General features: G+C 39.9%; 3 protein-coding genes across 3 annotated transcripts; all 3 read left to right on the forward strand.

Annotated features, from left to right (window-relative positions):
- Positions 1 to 29: 29 nt before the first annotated feature.
- On the forward strand, positions 30 to 1,295 carry MONOS_9811 (putative diacylglycerol diphosphate phosphatase / phosphatidate phosphatase; the record flags this gene model as incomplete). Its single annotated transcript, XM_067880346.1, has 3 exons — positions 30 to 111; positions 160 to 683; positions 783 to 1,295. 3 exons carry the CDS (start codon positions 30 to 32, stop codon positions 1,293 to 1,295), a joined length of 1,119 nt encoding a protein of 372 aa, XP_067729974.1.
- Positions 1,296 to 5,881: 4,586 nt separating this feature from the next.
- Positions 5,882 to 17,794, forward strand: MONOS_9810 (uncharacterized protein; the record flags this gene model as incomplete). The annotated part of the gene is made up of 1 exon (XM_067880345.1): positions 5,882 to 17,794. The coding sequence occupies one exon, from the start codon at positions 5,882 to 5,884 to the stop codon at positions 16,808 to 16,810; it is 10,929 nt and encodes a 3,642-aa protein (XP_067729975.1). The 3' UTR covers positions 16,811 to 17,794.
- On the forward strand, positions 17,780 to 22,028 carry MONOS_9809 (putative Ribosome biogenesis protein tsr1). The gene is made up of 2 exons (XM_067880343.1): positions 17,780 to 21,254; positions 21,555 to 22,028. The coding sequence occupies exons 1-2, from the start codon at positions 17,891 to 17,893 to the stop codon at positions 21,800 to 21,802; spliced, it is 3,612 nt and encodes a 1,203-aa protein (XP_067729976.1). The 5' UTR covers positions 17,780 to 17,890; the 3' UTR covers positions 21,803 to 22,028.
- Positions 22,029 to 22,036: the final 8 nt, after the last annotated feature.

Consider the following 22,036-nt stretch of genomic DNA (forward strand, 5'->3'; position numbering starts at 1 on the left):
TTTTTTGCATTACACAAGGAAAAACAAATATGAGTTGTTACCATTCTCACAAATCATGCTTACGCTATATTTTGCTCATTGCTATGTCTCTTATCATGAGTTTAATTGCTTGTGTGTATTTTGTCATTCAGTTTTTCAATGCTTTAAACATTTTGATAGTAACGTATTTTATAAAGCCTGCTCAGCAATCTTTTTCTCCTCATTCAATAGAGATATCAAAGCATCACAATGAAAAGGAAACAGTTTCAACTGCTGGAATGATGATATTTTCATTTGTTTCTTCAATTGTGTTTGCCTTGGCTTACATAATTTCATCTCAAGATAAAGTTACTGCGTTTTGGGGTTGCTTGCTCGCCTTTATCTTCGGTTTTGGATTTGACCAAGCAGTCACATTACTCTTGAAAGTCAGTGTAGGTCGTCTTCGACCTGATTTTCTTGAGCGTTGTAAAATGAATGTTACAGCTTATCATGAAATGAGAGCACAACAAATCGCAGAATTTGGAGTTGAAACATCGGGGTATTACCCTTGTACGGGTGATGAAAAAGCTGTAAACGAAGGGCACATGTCATTTCCAAGTGGCCACTCTTCGACATCTGGATTTGCTGCTTGGTTCTGCGTTACGCTTTGCTTTAGCAGAGCTTTGAAAATTACTCAATTTCTTAAAAATGAAAAGCATCAAAGAGTTTGAATATTCTTATTTTATTTTTTATTTTGTGAACAATTATTAATACATTAATTGTGTCCCTATTTCCAAATAACAATTTTCATTGCTCTTTCATAGAATAGACAAAAGCTATCACAAGTGACAGAAATTATTCCAAGCAATCAAGACGTATCGACTTCTCTTTTTCATTTGCAAGACGCGAATGAAAAAGGTCAGCATGAGCAACGAAGAGTGATTGATGCTTCCGTAGCTTCTGACATCGAAGCAAATAGCTCAGTTGCCATTGAAGTATCAAACGAGTGTTCATTAAATTGCAATTCCACAAAAGACACAAACAATGACATTAATCAATCAACCGAATGCTTCTCGTCATCCTCCGGCTCATCCGCACCCCGCGATCGCCTTGACATCCGGCTGATCACCCCGTCTGTTGTGTATGTGACTGCTGTGGTGCTGTCTTTGATTCCGCTGGTTTTGTCGATGTGGATCGCAGCGACGCGGGTGAGCGACCACTGGCACCATCCGTCTGACTGCGTGTTCGGCTGGCTCATTGGCGTTGTCTCTGGCTTGTCGTGCTTTCCTGTCTTGTGGCTGTACGAGAGCGAGAGGAAAGAGGAAAAAATGCTGTGAAGTGTTGGTTGCGGTTTTATTTGACGGTGAAACGTTGGTCAAAGAGCAAGTTATGTTTGCTTGCTGATAGGATTACTGAGAAAGCTGAGTAATGTGGTTTTCAGAAGAAATTGAACGGATTTGTAAATAGCCATATTTTTTTTTTCATTTGAATATTAATTATTTTCTGAATTTTCAGTGTATTGTTCAGTTGCGAAAGCAAGTTGTTTCTCTTTCTTAATTTGGAAGCTTGCTTTAAATTTCATTTTTTTCTTTTATTTTCTTTTTGTTTGTTTATGTTGTTTTTTTTTGTTAATCTTGAGCACATCTATTTTGCTCTTTACATATGGAAAAAAGAATATAAAGCATACGTTTCCAAAACGGAAAGAATCCATTTCAATTTTGGAGAACATGTGTTGCTTTTTATTTTATGGTTCATGATTTTTATGATTAGAAATTGACATGATTTTTGTTTTTTCTCTCTTGTGATGCTGAATGTTATAATTTTAAAAATGACTTTTTTTATAAGAAAATATGGAATGCTTTTGTTCGCTTTAATGTTTGTTCCTTCTTTATTTTCTTCTTTTCTCACTTTTTTCCTGAATTCTTTTTTTTTAATTTTAGCATCAGTATCATGAAATATTTTTTTTAACAAATTATTTAAATTTTATTTTTGCTTTATTTTACAGTTATGTTTGAATGCAATTTATCACAACTCTCATTTATTTCTTACAAAGTTTATGATGTTGTTGAATTTCGAAATTTTTAAATAAATAAATAACAATTAAAATGATGTTTTTGTGAATTTTTCAACCAGTGTTAGGAGAGTTCATTGAAATGATTGAAAAATGTAAAATAAATGAATTTCTGATTTTTTTTAAATTGTTGAAGAAATGATACAAGTTTATCACAAGAATAAAAAAGTGTATCCTATCCCATACTTTATTTCTGACATCTCCGAAGATTTTAAAATGTCGTTTTTCTTTACAGTTAAAAACTAAATACTGTAATATGCAAATGTGTAGAATTTAATAAATACAGTAGTTTCTATTTCAGCTTTTATTATTATGATAGTTTTAAGATTGACGCATGTTTAAAAATTAGTATTTCCTGCTTTCTGGGCAAACAATGTTGTTATTTGGCACAAAAACAAGATAAACACATATTCATAATTAATCGCTGATTGGATTTAATTTAGATAGCAATGAATCTTGCAAATTCCAATTTTATTATATCTGAGGGATTTCATGTTGCAAAACATAAATTCTTTCATATAAATGCGCAATTGAAAGAAGTTTCGTTTCTTGCTAAATTCTGTGTATTCATTCATCAAAATGAACAGTTTGTTGGAAATATTGAGAATTTTTCGTTGAATGTGGTGAAGCAATGATCTATGTGCGATCATTTTCTTGATCGAATTCAAAGAAAACAAGCGAATTGAGAACGTAACAAAAAATAATGTTATGGAATTAGCACAAGTGAACTAAATTGATTATGAATCATGCGTTCTTAAACTTTTTTCTTTCAAACAATACAAACACAGAACAATTACATCTAAAACATGTTCATCGAAAACTATCTTCTTGATATAAAATAGCATAAGCAACATTTTGCGTTAATAGCATAAAGAGCACACTGCACAGTGATGACTTCGAATGCTTTCAATAAATTAGAATGAATTATTTTTCAATTACTTCAACAAAAGGAAATCATTCAATAATTCATAAAAAATATACTTGTAACAAAGTTTGCAATACTAATGCTAGTCGTAGTAATTGAATAGTTCGCTATCCAGATTGTGAAATCGAAATTATAATTTATGAAGAACAAACTCGATCCAGATTTATCATTTCTTCTTTGAAATGCATTGTCTTCGAACGAAATCTGAACATTTTGCGATTAAAAAAGCATATTCATGGCTCATAATTTTCAAAAGTCATATTCGGAAATTCAACTGTGAAAAACGATAGACAACTACATAAATACCATCAGCTTTCAAAGAAGAATTGATTTTCTCGTAAAGCAGATATGATAATATAATATGATCAGAATCTATCGAATGTTATGCGGGGAATAAAAAACTATTTTGGAAACTATAAAAGACAAGCAAACTCAAAGACAAATGCATAAAGGATACTCGATCAAAACGCGAATGCCTCTTTTAATTACAATTATGAAACAATCCATTTTGTTATCAACTGTATCGTTTAAAAACTCAGCAAATGCTGTCATAATCCATTGATGACTTAGAAAACATTATAAATAAGTAAGATTCACTGTGGGAACAGGATCGATTAAGATCAACAGAAAAAAAGGAGATGATTGGTTGGCAATTCGATCAATGGTTGATCTTGATAGTTAGGCAAAATGCTGAACATGAATGGTGAGTAATCGAAAAAGTTCTCACAAGCTATAAATCCATTGCTCGAATGAAAATATTCAACATTGGATTCATTCTGCAGTCAGCAAGATTCAAAAAAACATTCAAAACACAAAATTCAATATTTGTGACTTTCAATCGATGGATAGAATACAAAGTGCAAATAGCACGATATTTCCTTTAGTCGATGTGCATATATGTAATGAGCCACAAAAATGAGAAGAAATGGTCTTTTGAACCTTCTGGTTGGAATAAAAAAATTGACAAAAACGTAAGATAAAAATTTTAATGATGGGCTTTGGATCACTCAATCCAGTAAATCAATTTTTTGAAGTATGTCATGATAAAATAGGTATGAAATGTGTTGCTTCCATGCTGAAGTTGATGTTTGTAACTGATAAACCGTTTATTATAAATATTTCATCAGGAACTGCAGGTTTCCAGATTCAGATGAAGGGTGAAGTTAATGAAAATTGTTAGACGTTGCCAAAAAAAACAGATAGAATGTTTCATGAAAGATGCAATTGCGAAAGAATGCACTTTTAATCGTGATTTATCGAATGGATGATTTGCTTTAAAAAGCTAAACAGCAAACCAATGATTGACCAAAAATTGAAAATTTTAAGAATAGAAAATTTTTCTCTGACTTAGCCCTCCCATCTTCCAATAAAAACTTTCAAAGTCTATTAGATACAAATGACCTTAAAATCGGAGTTTTTGGCATCGTCCCATCATTTCTGAAGAAATCGATCAAAGTTACAGAAAAATAAGTTTACGGAATATGAAGAACTTGTACAACGTGTATTTCAAGGAAAATTTCGTCAAAGCAAATTTAGCATTGTTCTGCGCTCAAGAAAGAACGTAAGCAATCGGCAAAGACATGAATAATCATTCAAATTATCAAATGCAGAAAATAACGATCCGGCATAGGAATAAATGAACAATAATTGGTAATCCAAAAAGAAAATGAGCAAAAAATGTAAGCTTATTGGAACAACATTGTAAAACATTCCAAAAAGGAGGAAACTGATTTTTTTTGAGATTTTTACTCAAAAGGTAGGAATGTTAAGTGGTGCATTGCCTGTGTCAGATTTATCATAGAGATTCAATGGAAATCGTGAATCCTCTTTTGGTTTGAAATTCTGAAATATTAAATTTGTGAAGATATTCATTTTATATTGCAAATAGATTGTTTTTGCAAAGTCAATTTGTTTGATGCTGTGACTTGATGAAAGAAGGGTATAATTTTTGTTCGTACAATTGAATTATCGGAAAAATCCAGAAACCGAAGAATTATCGACTGTATCGCGCTCTTCATCGAAGTTCATAATGTAATTATATATTTTGTGCTGCGAATGATTGTAAAATGTTATTGTTTTGTAAATTTACAGTATCTATTTTAAGAAAAAATGTTTTGTTAAATTTCTGAAGATAAAGCCTTCAAATCAAATTATAGAGTTGGATATACCTTGAAATGTGTTTTGTTTCATATTTTTTGCGCTTCAGCTTAATATTGCTCGTACGTGCATTGTTGCAAAGATGACTTGATGAAAGAAACCAAAAGTTGCTTAAAAATTGCGAAAATCGCCTCATGTGTAATCAGATCGATAAAATAGAATTATTAAATATTTCTATGTTGCGAACAGAGAGTGAATCGAAAAATTACCGATTCAAATTTTATGAAAAACATGTCACATGATTTGTGGCATCGTGATGATAAATTTGACAATGATTAGTGCAGTATGCAATACTACAGATGAAAATATGCTTAATTACAAAAGTCAAAGCAGGATTCATGAGTATATCTTCCAAAATTCAAATTTTGAGTTTACCATTAATTTATAATGCAGCCATAACTTTCAAAAATAGTCTTGGAAGTTGGATCTTAAGCTTCTTTTCTTCATAGAATGATCAAGAAAGACTGGAAATTAGGGTTGAGAAACATTGGACATGTTTGAAAATTTTTTCCAAATACATTATTTAAACATATGAAATATTTGGAGACAAAAATAAACAAATGTCAACGCCGAAAACTATCAATAATGAACTTATAGTGTGAATTATTTAATTTGAAATAATATTTTGTTTAATCTTTGAATTATTTTTTATGCTTTCTTTCCTTGAAATATCCAACACTTTGATCATAAAATTTTGTTAGAACTTTATGGAAGATTCTCATTCCAATGTTACCTGTGATGAAAGTGAAAATTGTGAATTGACAAATAATATGAGTTTTTTGCAAAATATGCAAAATGGCTCCATTTGCAATGATCCTTGTCAAAGCACTGATCCAGCATTAAAACCTTCTACAGATGGACTTTCAAGATGCGCTGTTCCACTACAGTCAAATACTATGAGCACTCTTACGCAACCAACACAAAATTTACAAGTCGCATCACCCGGAAGCGAAGAAAGTGAGAATTCGACTGAAACACACGAGATCCATCGATCCATCGATAATACAACTGCATGCTCATCCGAAATTTTATCAACAACCGATTTCAAAAGCAATAATGACAATTTGACAAATCTTGCTAAAGATAATGAGGAAACTTCATCAAGCAATCAATCACAACAAAATTTTGAAGAAACCGCTCAAACAAGCACGCCTTGCATTCAGTCTAATGATACACCTGTTAGTTCGCGCATAATTAACGTTAGTACTCCTTCTTCCACATCCCGAAGTGATCTTTTATTTGAAGATCATTTTTTCACTCCTCTTACAAATCATACAGAAAGATCCACGTTTGAAACACCCATATGCAACAGACTTAGCCCCACTTGTGACAGAGTCGTGCAATGTGAAGACCAAAATTGCATTGAAAAAGCAGAGCCTACTCAAACACCAAGCAAAAATGCATCATCAACATTAGGTGCAAATTTGCAGACTGAAACACACGAACAGGAAATTGAATGCGATCGGGCTTGTTGTGAATTGCAGGAAAATGAAAAGGAAACTGGAAAAGAAGACGAAAAAATCACATCTGAGAATTGTCTGGAGTCAAGGGAAGAAAGTAAAGCATCTGCTGAATCGAGGCTTTCACAAGAGAAAGAGCCAGCGCAAGAGCAAGAGAAAAAACAAGAGCAAAAACAAGAGCCAACGCTTGTGGAAACGAAGGAAACGCGGGAAATTAGGAAGAGAATGAAGACTCACACAGCATTTCTGGAGCGCCATGCAGGTCAAAATGGAAGCAAGATTGAAGAAGAGCTGTTAGAAAATGAGGAAATCTTTGATTTGGAGGTATTTGCAAGTGAAATCACATGGACAGAAGCCCCGCTGCCGATTTCAATGGAAGTGGAATTGATTATGCCGATGCCTATATCAATGCCTATGCCTTTGTCTGTTCAAGTCCCGACGCCTCTGGAGAGTGAGGAAGAAGCAAATATCAGCAGCGGCAATAGAGACGTTATTAACAATGGCTGTGAAGATAACAGTATGAGCAGTTTATGCAAAGAGCCGTCGGAAATTCTGGCTCTGAACAGCTTCACAAGCACTGGCTTTGAAGGAGCCGGTGGCAGCTTGGATTTCTGTGGAGCGCAGCCTGATATGGGTAGGCCTGATGATCTTCCTGTTGTTATTGCAGAGGAAGGAGTAGAAGAATCAAATGAACCGTTTTTAGCAGATTCGCATTTGACGATTCAATCGGAAAAAGAAATTCGTCAAGTGTTTGATACTACTGATACACAAAACGACGGCAGATATTCTATTCTTTCTGGCACAGCACTGGGAACTGATAGAACATTTGAAGAACGCTTTCCAACGCTCTCTCGTCTCGTGCTGCCTGACGAGCAAACTGGAGTCACAAGTTCAGCTTCAGAGCCTTCTTCTAACTCTGTGTCTACATATGCCTCTTCGTATTCTGAAGCCGAGAACACAGAAAGAGAAGGTGACTCTTTATCGCCTTCATTAATGGATGGATATTTGAAGAGTACGCCATTGCCGATAAGTCCGATATTGGATGTGACGAAGCATGATAAAAGTGTGTTTAGAGATTTGGATTATTACTGCGAAAGGATTGACGATAATGAACTGAAAGAAGGCAAAGAAAAAGAGGATGATAAAGAGAAGCGTGTGTATTCAGACAGAGATGAATGCAAATATGACGATGATGACGACGATGACGATAAAGAGGACATGTTCTCTGAAATGATATCAAAAAGCAAAAAGCAAAATGTTTTCACATATTCATCTTACACAGATGGTAGTTCCAAAGAGAACGATGATTATAATAAGCATGGACTTAATTCTGAAAAGGAAGAAGAATGGACGTTTCTTCCAGACAATTTGGATATGCATGCATCCGACGGCGTTCAGCGCTTAATCGGCAAAGACGGGGCAGCAAAAAGGTATGAAAGTGAAAGTTCTTATACACATTTTTCAGACACTTACAACATGGAGAAGTATGAAACCGGAGCAGGGATTGGTTTTGACGTTGAGTGTATCAAATATTATTTGAGTGATTGCGAAGAAGAATCAGAAGCAGAGCAAGATTTGGTTGTTATTCCATTTAAAATGAATGGCAGAGGAAAGCAGAGGAATTGTGAAGCTATTAAAAATTCAAAGAATGAGATGAGCAAATTGTTGCAGACTTCTTTGAAGTTTTTGATGAAAAAGACTGATTTGAATAAAAAGTGTTTCAGGAATGAAGAAAGCAAAGAAGAAGAGGAAGATGATGATGAAGATGAAGATGATGACGACGACGAAGGCGAATTGTTTGCGCAAATACCATTTGGTGATTATTTTAAAGATGAGAAGGTGAGAAGAGAAGAATATGAATGTGTTGGGAAAAAGCCTATGGAGACTGAGGCAAAAATGTTCCTTGGAAAAGAAAGAATAATGCAAATAAAGCGCATTTCAGGAAAACGTTTCAGATCAGATATGTCAAGCGATGAGGGAGATGAGGATGAGGAAGAGGATGATGAAGAAGATGATGATGATGATGACGATGAGGATGACGAAGACTATGATGACGATGAAGAGGAGGAAGAAGAGGAAGAAGAAGAGGAGGAGGAGGAGGAGGACACCTCTGATAGCACATACAGCGAAACTGAAAGTGGAAGCAAAAGCGAAGATGATTACAGTTTCAAGCGCAAAAGACATCGAAAGTTTTGCTTCAAATGTCCTCTCAGAAAATTGACCAAAAAGACCAGACGAATTTCGATTAAATCAGCCCTTTCATTGCCAATTTTGAAGAATGATGAGGTTGAGAAGAAAGAAGAGACAGCAGATACGAACGAAGAGAAGAGCGAGCCATCGAGCAATGAAAAAGAGGCTTCTCAATCTCCTCTTCTTCCATCGTCTTCACAATCTTTGCTGTGTGATACAACCAATGAAAACAGTGACAAAAGCATCTGTCATGATGATAACAAAAAAATTGATAATGATAATGGCAATGATGACAATGCTGATAACCCCAAGCTATTTCGCTCTGATTCTTTGCCTTGTGCTGCTCCGTGGCGCTTGGCACGTGCTGTGGCTTCTCCAATTCATGTTGCTTTCACTGGGACTGGTCAAACAACAACAGCAGCAGCAGCAACAACAACAGAAACAAATACTCAAAACAACGCAAATGCCAATGAAAATAACAACAATGGAATTAATGTTAATGTTAACAATAACGCAAACATAAACAATCAGAACCCAGCCGATGTTCAGCCCAATCAACGTGTTCAGATCGCACAGCTAGTTCAGCCTGATCAGCCAATTCAACAAGTTCAGCAAGTTCATCCTGTTCAGGTAATACAACCAGCTCAAGCTACTCTTAACACACAAGCCACACAGCCTATTCAATCAGCACAGCCGATGCTATTCACACAGCCAACGCAGCCGTCTCCTCTTCAGCATCCGCTTAACGAGACTCCTTTGAACACAGCTGGCCCGCAGCTGTTATCGGGTTTTGGATCGCCTTCCTCAGAATTTTCGCAGAACTCTCCAGAAATTGCTGCTTCAGACGGAGTTTTGAACGGTGCTATGTTCTCCAGTCCATCCGGATTAAGTTCACCTGCTATGAATGCATCATCAACCTGTGGCACAGTCAGACCAACTCTTCTCAACGCTGATTCGAACCAGCCATCGCCTGCAAGCTCCGCAGCATTCGCCTCTCCTTCTCCTTTCCTCTCTTTTTCTATGACTGCCACGCCTGCCTCAACTGAATTCTCTCCGCAGCCGCTCGTTATGTCTGAAATAACGCCTCAACTGGTTGCATCACCAGCATTGGTGCCAGCACTGTCTCCATCCATTTTCTCAATGCATCATCAACAACAGCAACAACAAAACCAACAAAATCTGCGGAATCAGCAGAACCTGTTCCATCCTCCAAACGCTCAGCAGCTGTATTCACCTCCTCCTTCTCTTCCTCTTTCTCTTCCTCAGACTCGTTTACAGATAGCAGAGGCAGTGTCAATACCTTCGTCTTCTCAAACAGCCTTTGTGACTTCAAACATGCGTCCATTCCCTGCTGTTGAGGGAGCTTCTGCATCTGCAGCTCCGTTTCCGCCTCTGTCTTCTTCTTCTTCCTCTTCCTCTTCTTTGTCTTCATCGACTGCACAGGGTAGTCTACCATCGCTGCCGTCGATGATTTGCGCTGCTTCCAGTTCTAATCAAAGTTCAACTGCTTCCGCTTCCTCTTCCGCCATTGCTGTTGGTTCTGACCTGAATTATGCCTCAAATCAAAATACAAATGCAAATACAAATTCAAATAGCAGTGTTAGCACAAACAGATCTCCTTCTCCTCCTTGTGCAGTCAATCTGAATGTTCATTCTCCGCAAAGCTCATTCAATCAGTCTGCTCGTTCAGAAGGAAATGGAGCAAGTATCAATTTCATCACTCAGCCAGCCACAGAAATCAATCCAAGCATAAGCAGTGGAAACAGTGCAATGGAGAATGCTCAAAGACTTATGGATCATTCTCCACAAATTGCTCAGAATTCATTTGGCGCGATGGGCGTACAGTCTTCGCCTAATGCAGCTTCGGTTTTGTCTTTGCCTTCTGCTTCTCCCTCTCTTTCTTCTTCTTCTTCTTCTTCTTCCACACCTTCTTTGTTTTCTTCATCTTCCTCTTCATCTTCATTTGCTTCATCATCAATTGGCTTTTCTAGTATAAAGCCGTCGGATATTCTTCCTTTCTCGCCAAGATCTCAGTTTCCAAATTACAACGTTACTCATCAATTTCATACGTCTACAGATCCTTCTTCTCCAGTTACTCCTTCCTCTCCTTTAGTTCTTTCATCGTCTCCTTCTCCTCCTTCTCCTTCTCCTTCTCCTTCTTCTGTTCTTTCATCTGGTTCATCTCCGCTTTATCCTTCCTCTTCGTCTTGTTTATTGTATTCTTCTCCTTTAACCTCATCAACAGCCTCAGCTTCATCAGAATCACCAGAAAGCCAATCTTCCTTTGATTCTTCCTTTTCTTTTGCAGACAAAGCCGTATTGAAGTTCGCCCCGTCGCATTATTCGCTTCCTGTTCCGTTGGGCTCCAAATATCTTCCCTTGTTCACTCTCAAGCCCACCTCTTCATACGCCATGTGTTCCTCTTATTCAGCCACAAACACCACGTTCTCTGATCAAGCTTATGCCCCATGCGGAGCAGGGACGATGACGCCAAAGGCGATTGCGCTGACTCATCTGCGCAAATTGAATGAAAGATCACTTCCGCTCCAGTTTTCGATTGCCGCCACGATGAAAGTTGTGCAGGTGCCGCCTACTATTGTTGGGTTTGTTGGGTGCGATGGAAAAGAAGGAGGAGAAGAAGGAGAAGGAGAAAGAGAAATGGAAAGAGATAGCGAAAGTGAAAGAGAACGGAAAAGAAAACAGAAGAGAAAGAGGAAGTCTGAAGGAGAGAACGAAAGAGAAGAAGAAAGTGAAAATGAAAGTGAAAATGAAAGTGAAAACGTGAGTTTGCAAGTATCTCCAGTCAATCTGAGTTTTGGTGGTGGCATAATTGCTCCTCCATCTCCAACTGATTCTTCTTCTGCCTCTGATTCGATGTTGGTTTCGGACTTATCATTAGCTTCTGAAACTGCGTCTTCTTCTTCTTCTTCTTCTGTTTCTGTTTCATCCTCTTCTTCTTCCTCTTCTTTGCCTTCATCTTCATCTTCTTCCTCAAAGCGGAGTCGGAGGTGCCAGCCACTTCTGCTGCTGGAAGAAGACATGTGCCACAAGCGCAGCGCCATCGCGCCTTTCTTTGCGACGTTCTCTTATTTCAATATTTGCCAGGGAGCACACTCAAAAATCACAGAAGCAATAGACACGTCTGCATACGATGGAAGACTCGACCCAGAAAGAAAGGCGTCGAAGGACGAGAAACTGGTGGGACAGCTGCTGGAGACGGTGCGTTGCCTGCAGAACGAGATCAAGCAGGTCGATGCCTCACAGTCAGAAGATGATGAAAAAACAGAGTTTGAAAGGAAATCGGCGTATGCTGCATACGAAGCAAGCATGAATTACTGCCCCATTTCTGATCAAGCGGACAATTTTGGTGTACCTGAAAGAGAATTTATGAGCCCTTATGATGAAATGTCGCCATTGACACGTGCTGCTTCAAGCATCCCTCGCTTAACTGACATGGAGCCCTCTGCAATTGTTTCTGAGCTTCACAGAAGAATCAAAGCGAACGGCAGATTCGACGAAAGGAGTGTGGAGACAGTGGTGTGTGAGTTCATTGCTGAGTCTGCCGATCTGCAAGATGGAGAGCTGGCTGCGCTGTTTGCCTGTCCGGACTGCCCCCAATCGATTGGCCAGTTGCACACTCAAACAACAACAGAGGGAGAAGCAGCTTTTGCTGAGGTATCGTTATCTTCATTGCCTTCAGCAGCAGCATCATCAACAACATCATCATCATCATTATCAATTGTTTCCTCAGAAACAGATTCTGCCTCCTCCTCTTCATCGTCCTCGTCACAGCTCGTCTCAGCCTTCTCTTCCATCATGTCGATGCTGATCACTCTTCTCGCCCGCTCTTCCAAGCAGCAGTCGCTCGAAGCCAAACGAGCACTGAAAATACGCTTGCCCCCTGCGCTGAATCCAAATGAACAGTGTTTGACTGCCCTTGTCTTCTGCCCAAACCGCCTTCATCCGCTTTTTGTGCACTCAACGCGTCAGATTCTGAAGGCGAAGAAGATTCGGCAGGACTTGGTGAGTTATGTGCACAGCCCTGAATACTCGTTGAGATGTGTGTTGGACAACATTGAATGCCTCCCCTTTCCACATAACGTGCATGGCTTTGTCTATGGATTGGATATTGTGACGGTTCCATGCAATTCATCATCGTCTTCTTCTTCCTCTTCTTCTTCCTCAAGTACTTTGCCGAATCAACCGCAGTTGTGTGAGCCCCGTGCTTTCCCCTTGATAAACCTTCCAAACGACTTCCTCACTTTGCACGAGCTGTTCTGGCGGCTGCTGCTCGATCTTCCAAAAATCGGCGGAATGCGAATTATTCCGTTCTCTGCAGCTGTCGCCGCACTGGGAGAAACAGCAGCGTGGGAGCTGATGCAGACGTGTGCGCTAATTTGGAGGCTGTCGGGTGATTTGGAAGAGCTGGAAAGAGTTGATGGAGATGACTTGTTTGTGGCGGAGGATGATGAACTGGAGATGGAGTGGGAGTGTTGTGGTGGGTTGGAAGAGAAGGAGAAGAGAGAGACAGAAATGGAAATGGAAGCGGAAGATGAAGAGAGCATGAAGGAGAGTGTGGAAGGAGGGATGGATGAAGATAGCTGTCGGATGGATGCTGAAGAAGAGGAAGCAGAAGTGAAAGTTGTTGAAGATGTTGAAGGAGTCGATTGCGATATAGGAATGGAATATGATGAGACAGTGGGTGAGAGAGAAGAAGAAATGGATGTGGAAAGAGGAAAAGAGGAAAAGGAAGTGGAAAAAGTGAAAGAAATGAAAGAAAGAGAAGAGAAAAAGCGATATGAAAAGGATAAGCGTAAATATGTTAGAGAAAACGAAGATGATGACGACGAAAGCACAGACCCCACAGCGAAGAGCCACAAAGGTCTGATGCAAATTCTCAGCACATTTATCAAAAACAACGCAGATTGTGAAAACTCATCCGCCACTGCAAACAAAAGCGAAAGTCGTGTTTTTCAGCTTTTGTGGGCGATTACAGCGAGAATTGACAAGCTGAAGAAGGTTAATGTGAAAGACGGCTGTTCTTCTAATTGGGTGGAGTGGTCGGCTGAGCATCTGACCAGAATTGTTGATAGGGCGATGGAAGAGGAAGAGAAAGAAGAGGAGGAGGAGGAGGAGGTAGAAGAAGAGGGTGTTGAGGAAATAGAAGGAAAAAAGAAGGAAGAAGAGGGAAAAGGAAAAGAAAAGAAGATGAGTACAGTTTCCGGTGTAGATTTTAATGGAAGTGAGGTGTTGTGCAGTGCAAGAAGCACTGGTTCTTTTGATATTTCTGTTTTGGATGGACAAGAATCTGGTTGTGGCTCTTCTTCTTCTTCTTCAAATTCTTCAGATTCTTCTTTGCGTTTATGTTCGCGTTCATTGTCACATACATCATCATCATCATCATTGTCTTCTTCTTCTTCTTCTTCTTCTTCTTCTTCTATATCATCATCATCAACCCAACCCGATTCTTGTCCCTCTTCGCAATGCGAATTCCCACCAAGCATCACAATTCCCCTGTCAATCTGTCGTTTATTCGGTTTTAGTGAGGAAGAGACTTCTCTTTCCTCGCCGTTTCGTTCTGCCTCTACAGCAGCTGCTCCTTCGGCTCATTCACCTTCAGCCAAGCCATTGTCTGCAGAGCCTTCACATTCATGTAGTCAGCTTCCCCCATTCAACCCCTTTGCGTGCTCGTTTTCTCATTCAGGCCCCAGTTCATCTGTTTGTTCGCGTGCTTATTCAAATGTTCGTCCTTCTTCCCTTTCTTCTTCCCTTTCATCTTCGTGCATGTCTTCATATGCATCGACAAATGTACCGTTTGCCCAACCCGCAGCACAGCAAGCTGGTTCGAATCCTTTTTGCCCTGTGACTTCACAAACACCAATGCATTCACCATCATCATTGGCATCAACATCTGCTTCTGCTTCAGCTTCGGTTCCTTCATCAAATTCCTCATTGAATTTATCATCAACGTCAATGCCAATGTCAATGCCAACATCAATACAAACATCTATGCCAGCTGCATCTTCGATTCCCCTGCCCCTTCCACTGCCTATGTCCCTCACCACACAACGTGCTTACCCAGCTGGCGTGCTGCTTCAACACCCTTTTTACTCTTCTCCATTCAATCCGTATCAGTTCAGCCCTTCGCAGCTCACTCCTGTTCAGCTTACTCTTCTTCGTGCTGGTTACAATCCATTTGCCCCTCCCTTTTGTTCAGCAGCTGTGCCATCATCATTATCAGCATCAGCAGCTGCTGCCCTATCTTCATCACAAAGCAATATGCTTATGCGTCCGCTTGCTGAACAAACTGTATCGATTTCTTCTGCAGCTTCTTCGGCGTTTGCTACAGGCTTCCAGCAACCCTCCGCTCCTTCGTTCTCTCCTTCCTCTCCCTCTTCTCTTGCTTCGGCATCTGCATCGTCTGCATCGACTGTGCCATCGTTGTCCTCAACCTCACTGTGTTCCATTCCATCTTCTTTTAATTCTACTTCTTCTTCTTCGATTTCATTTTCTTCTTCTTCTTCTTCTTCTTCTCTTTCTTTCTTTTCTCCTTCTTCCTCTTCTTCCTCTTCTTCCTCTCCATCTTTTTCTCCTTCTCTCTCTTCCTTCGGACAAAGATGCGAAGCAGTGAAGAGATCTACATTGCCTGAGCAGCCGTCACCGCTGCGGGAGTCGTTTACTCTTCCTTCAAATGAGCATAATGAATTCCAAACTGGCCAAAGTTCATTGTCTGCCTCTGCATCTTTGCATTCTTCTGCTTCTTTTTCTGCTTCTTCTTGTTCTCCTTCTTCAACCTTTTCTTCCTGTTCTCCTTCTTCTTTTCCTTCTTCTCTTTCTTCTTCTCCATCATGTGTTCCAACAGTAACATCATCATCAGCATCAACAACAACAAAGGCCAAGGCATCTTCCAGCAATCCACTCAAAATGCTGCCGTATCTGCTCATCCCTCCAATCGTTGTGCATCCAGCGCTGAAAAAGCTCACAAACTCGAAAACACACCCGCCCGAAATCAACGGAATGTTACGTGATTTCTATGAAATTCTCAACATTTACAAAATTGTTAAGAAATTCCTCGAAATCACAGACGAAAAAGCGAATATCACGCCAAATGTGCTTATGCAGATCCAGCAGAAGCTCGCGAGCACACCAAAATTGGATAAGTCTGTTGGAAATCAAAGAAAAATGGAAAAATCTGGTTCTGATTCTGTTTCATCATCTTCTTCTTCTTCCTTTTCTTCTTCTTCTTTTTCTTCTTCTTCTGCCTCAACATTCGCAATCACCGAAGAGAACATAGCAAAAGCAGTTGCATTTCTGAGGCACGAAATTCCAGAGCCCACCCCAAAAACATCAGAAGTGAAAGGAACAAGCAGCAAAAGAAGGAGAAAAGAAGATTCGGCTTATTTAAGCGACGATGAGAAAGTGATTCTGGCAGCAGCGTTGGACATGTTGCACAGAATTATCATCAACTGGATGCAGATATATCGCAAAAGAAGGCAAAAAAATAGCAAACCGCTTGAACAAGAGCAAAAAACGAACTTAAAACAAAACCAGAAGCAAATAAAAAATTCGAAGAAAAATCAAAATAACAAATCCAAACAGAAGGGAAAGGAAGAGAAGCAGCAAGGCAGTAGCAAAGGATACGAAGCAGGGCGCGGTTGCTTCGACGGGCAGTTCCGGTGGGTGGGCGAAGACACTCACACAACAGAAGCTCATTCAGAATCGTCGCTTGCTCCTGGTACTGCTCATATGACTGTTCCTATTCCTGTTACTGCTTCTGTTCCTATTCCGGTTCATGTTCATGTTCCTTTTCCTTCACCTTTTCCTGTTTCTGGTTCGGTTTCTGCTTCTGCTTCTGCCTCAGCCTCAGTCTCAGCATCGAACTCAGCCTTTGCTTCTGCTTCAGTCCTAAGCCATGTTCATATTCCAAGTCCACTTATTGCCCCCATTCATATGCCTGTTCCAGATCCATCTGCTGCTTCAGTTCAAAGTCCCTTGGTTGCTTCTGTTGCCTCAGCACGCCTTCACAATGAAGGTTCCTCAAGACAGTAATTATGTTGCTTCTATGAAAGAAGAAGAAAAGAAGGGAAAAAAAGAGGAGGAGGAAAAAAATAAAGAAGAAGAGATTATTTTGATTGGAGAAGTTTAAAAAGTGTTTTTTAGTTATTGTTTTTTGTGAAATAAAAAATTATTTGTTTATATCAGCACCTCTTATTCTGCTTATTCTTCTTGATAATTTCCATATCAAGACGCAAACACACATAGGAATTAGACAGCTTTGTTTTATGAATTGTATTCCAACGGAGACCTCTTAAATGCGGTCAGGAGTTCTTTTTTTAATTTATTGAATGTCAAAATTGTAATCTTTTTGTTTTCTTTTATTTGTATTTTATTTTTATTTATATTTTATTTTGTTTTTATTTTGTTTTTATTTTGTTTTTATTTTGTTTTTATTTTGTTTTTTATATTTTTCTTTTTTATATTTTTTTATATTTTTTATTTTGAGTTTCTTTTTATTGATCTTATTGTTTTCATGTTCTCATATTTTCTAAGTCATAAAATGTTACTCTCCACTGTCAAATGTTTTTTTTTATTTGCTTTGTTATTCGGTGCTTTATTTTGAAAGTCCTCATTCTTATAATTTTGAATTTAATTTTTATTTCAAAACAGCTGTCTTTATCCCTGTTTAATTTTGTTTTTATATATTTTATTGTTTTTAATATTCCTTTTATTTATTATATTCGCTTTTAATAGTGTTGCGTTTTGAGGCTTTTTATTGTGCATTGCATGAATATTTGCGTTGAATGATGTTTTCTTCTTTTCTCTTCACCATTTTCAGATTATTTTATTTATTTATACGATCATACCTGTTCTTATTCTTCCCATCTATTCAAAAAAAAAAAGATTATATTTCTATTTTGACCATTTTGATATTTTTGGAAGACTTTTATTCGGGTTTATTTTTATTAATCCTTCCAACTATCTGTCATATCTTATTCATATCAAAGTATATTATTAAAATTGTTAGGACTTGTTCTCGAATAATTTTTCAGAATTTATTTTTGGATGCAAAAAAATTATGTGAATAACAATTGTAATGGGGATTACCCATAGTAAAAGTCTGAAAGCTCAATGGGAAAATCAGGCTTTAAACAGCATAACAAACCGTTCAAAGGTTCTGGATCCGGTCATAGGCTACCAATAAGTCAGAGATTTAAAGGTGTTGCTCAAGTTAAGCGTTCAAAAGCCGCTTCTGCTTTGATTGAAAGCAAATTAGAAAGAAAGAGCAAATCCAAACAAAATATAAAACAACAAAGAAATTTGATCATGTCTAAAGCAAGGTCATATGGCCAAGAAAGAGCTTCAAAGCTTATATTTTTCGTTTCTTTGAATAAAACTGGTGATTCTATGGCTGCAATGAAACAATTTCTGTCAAAGTGTGAGATAGCAATACAATCGTCTGAAGATGTTCGCTTTGGATCGATACATGTCGCATATCATCATGGAACAAAACAATTTTTGACTTTTATTTGCGTTGACGCTGTTCAAACGACTTCGTTTCTTGATTTGTGTTCAATTGCTGACATCACTTGTTTTGTAACTCAAATGCCACAAGTTGGAGCAAAAGTCGAATCTCTTTCAAAGAAAGATGTTATTGATATGCAAGGAGAGACTTTATTGAGGATTGCAGGTGGAGTTGGCTTGCCATCACCTTTTTTGTTTGTTCAAAATACTTCAACAATTGCTTTTACACATCTCGCAAAACTGAAACGTTCAATTCAGACAATAGCAGAAGATTACATCTTTATGAATTGTAAAGCTCTTTTCGATTCAGATTTAAATGACGCTGTGAAGACAGTTGCAATGTCTCTTCCTCGTGAGATCAAATGGCATAATATTCACCCTTCGCTTCTTGCTATCGGTGCTCAGATTTCGCAAACTGCATCCCCATTGAATGCGGGTCAGCCAACCTCAAACTATGGGGAGCAAAGAGTCAATTTAAATGTCACTGGAGAATTGCGAGGTAACTGCATGTCTGCGAACCAGCTTGTGACAATTCCTGACTTGGGTGATTTTGAAGTCAGTGCGATCACAAAACACGGGAAGCTGGGCTTCTACGGGTCCGGTATGTCCGTCAAAGAATATGCCGCGTCGCTCCTGTCGAAGTCTGTACTCTGCGACCAGCAGTGCCCTGTGTGTGCGGAAGAGCTGGAGCAGTTTGCAGAAGGTGATACGTCAGATATTGGTGTGTGGACGGAGCAAGACGAGCAGATGGGTGGAAGCGGGATGGATGTTGTGGCAGGAGCAGGGGCAGGAGGGGAAGGGACGAGGAAGCTGACGAAAAAGGAGAAAAGGCTGGCGAAGATGCGTGTGCCGAAGGGGACGTCGGCGTATCAGGCGAGTTGGATCACACCAGAAATGGATTTGTCTGAATATGATGACAGTGATGATGATGATGATGATGATGATGATGATGACAGCGAAAATGGGAATGGAGAAGAGGAGGAACAGTTGGACGGGATGAGAAAGAGGACGAAAAAGAAAAGTGCCAAAGGAAGTAGTGAAACGGATATGCAACAAGATACTCCTTCTTCTTCCTCCTCCTCCTCCTCCTCCTCTTCTCAGGACAAGAGTCTTGCCGCTGTCCTCTCAGAAGACATCGCCGAGGCAGCCAATTCAGTCAGCTCAGCTGTGGGGAACATCACAAACGAAGACGAAGCAGCGTTAAGAGCACTTGACGATGAGACCGTTTCTGTTCTCGAGCTGAAGCTGGCTGAAGAACAGAGCGAGAAAGCGAAGCTGACACAAATGCTGCAGCAGGAGAGCGAGAGAGACGAGACGGAGTTTCCAGATGAGATAGAAATCCCTGTGGGCGTGTCAGCACGCGATGTGCTGGCTGGCTTCAGGGGATTACGTTCACTTGCTTCGTCGCCGTGGGATCCGAGCGAAGGTTTGCCAGCAGAATATTCGAGGATTTATCAGTTCTCCGGAATAGGGCAGACAGAGAGGGAGGTGATGAAGGAGGCAAAAGTGTGGAAGAGGAGGAAGTTGGTCGAGCTGGAGATGAAGAGAGAGGAAGAGGAAGAGAAGGAGGCAGGTGGAGATGGGATGGGTGCAGTGAAGGAATCGAATGCAATGGACACAGAAGATGGAGGTGCTGCTGGTAGCTCTTCAGCAGCGGCTGTTGTTCGTCTTGAAGATGTGGATAACCTCACACTCAATGAATTGCATCCTCAATCAAATTCTTCTTCTTCTTCTTCTTCTTCTTCTTCTTCTTCTTTTGAAATGCAAAATGATGATAACAGCCACATCCGCCCGTTCCCTGCCTCGCCTGGTGACTTCATCACCATCACACTGAAGAATATTCCGCTGTCAACCGCCAACATCATCCTTGCCTTCTTCTTCGCTTCTCCGTCTGCCGCAGCTGCTGTCTCTTCTTCTCTTCCTCCTGCTTCCTCTCAAACCCTCTCCGGAACAAGCTTCCCCTCTTTCTCACTTCCTGGCCAATGCCCAACTCAGCCTGCTCTGCTCACTCAAGATGCTGCTGTGCAAATGCTCTCGGCGCCTTCGATGCATCCGCTTGCCCTTTTCGGCCTGTTGAGACACGAACACAAAGTGTCGGTGATGCACTTCAACCTCAACTTCCTCCCTCCTGTCGGATATCAAGGCGCTTCTTCTTCTGCTTCTTCTTCCTCTTCTTCCTCTGAAAAAAGCCAATCTGCTCCCACTCCGCAGACGCTGGCACGATCAACTGTGCTTCCGGCGTTCGGACAGTCTTCGCTTTTCAATCAGTTTGCTTCGTCGCCTGTGCCTTCTGCCCCTGCCCCTGCTCTTGGTCTTGCTCCATTTCATCAGCCTCTTCTCTCCTCTGGCTTCTCTCCTCTCACTTCACAGCTGTCTTCTTCTTCTTCCTCCTCTTCTTCTTCCTCTTCTTCTCTAATCATCCCCAGCGGCGCGCCTCTCCTCTGCCAGGTGGGCTGCCGGCGCTTCGTGTGCCGCCCAATCTACTCGACAGGCTCAGCTCGTTTGTCTCAGAAGGCAAAAGGGAAGCTTTTGAAGGAAGTGGATGTGGGAAATGGAGGAGGCGCAGTGGTGGCAAGTGCGTATGTGCCTGTGTCGTTTGGGAAGGTGCCTGTGCTGGCGTTTCAGATGGGCGGGGGAAGAGGAGGGAAAGAGGCAGAGGTTGGATGGCATCTGCCAGCGAGTGGAGAACAAGGAGGGAGTTTCATGGGATTTTCATATCCTTCTTCTATTGCTTCTTCAAATTCTTCCGTTTCTTCGATTTCTTCTTCTTCTTCTCTTCAGCAGCGCAAGCAGCAGACGATGCAGGCGATGGCTGCAGGGTGTCCGCAGTCTCAGCTAATACACGTGGCGACAGGCAATGTCCATTCGATCGATGCGAACAGGCTGATCATTCAGAGGGTGATTCTCACTGGATACCCACTCAAAGTGAGGAAGAGGGTCGCAATTGTGAGGTGGATGTTCTTTACGCCATGTGTGTTGATGAGGGGGGTAATTTTTTTGTTTGACTTTTTCCTTTTTTTTACAAAAAATTAATTTGTGTGCTTTTTTGAATGATTGACTGATGAACTTTTTTGTCTGCAACTAAAATTTTTAATTTTAACCCTTGCATTCATTATGAAATTACATCGACTTTTCCATTTTAATCTTTTTCTCTTTATCCTTCTTCATTTCTTCCTTTTCAATCTCTTTCAATTTTTTATTTATTCATTCTTTAATTTAATTTTTCATTCAATCATTTATTTATTTATTTATTTATTTTTCCACACTCCAGCCGACATCGAGTGGTTCAAGCCGGTTGACCTGTGGACGCGCAAGGGTCGCTCTGGGCGCATCAAGGAGCCTCTGGGCACACACGGGCACTTCAAAGCCATCTTCGATGCGCCTTTGACACAGGCAGACACAGTGTGTATGTCGCTCTATCGGAGAGAGTTTCCAGTGTGGCGAGGAACTGCTGTGCCAGGCGTGGTGTTGAGCTACCCGCAGGGAGAAAGAGTCGTTGGGGAAAAGGTTCTTCAATAGGAAGGATGAGAAGGGGGAGGAGAGAAAGAAAGAAAGAAAGAATGTGTGTGTTGGTTGGAATTAGCAGTACAGATTGTTCATGTTGTACTTAAGTTCCCTCGAAGTTATTTGCAATTTGAGAAAAGAAAGCCATATTCTTTTGCATTAGCGTTCTTTCACTTCGTTTATTCATATCGCTAAATGCAAAATATGGTAATTATAAATAACAAGAATTCAGGAAAGTTTATTTTGAAA

The sequence above is a fragment of the Monocercomonoides exilis genome, assembly GCF_001643675.1.
Source record: "Monocercomonoides exilis strain PA203 chromosome Unknown scaffold15-1837935, whole genome shotgun sequence".
In the NCBI taxonomy this organism is placed as follows: domain Eukaryota; phylum Preaxostyla; order Oxymonadida; family Polymastigidae; genus Monocercomonoides; species Monocercomonoides exilis.

Bases quoted from the DNA above. Each gene is read 5' to 3' on its own strand.
- MONOS_9809 (XM_067880343.1), top strand. From the start codon at position 17,891: ATGGGAAAATCAGGCTTTAAACAGCATAACAAACCGTTCAAAGGTTCT. The intron at 21,255-21,554 runs GTGTGTTGATGA...TCCACACTCCAG, and splicing joins GTGGATGTTCTTTACGCCAT to CCGACATCGAGTGGTTCAAG.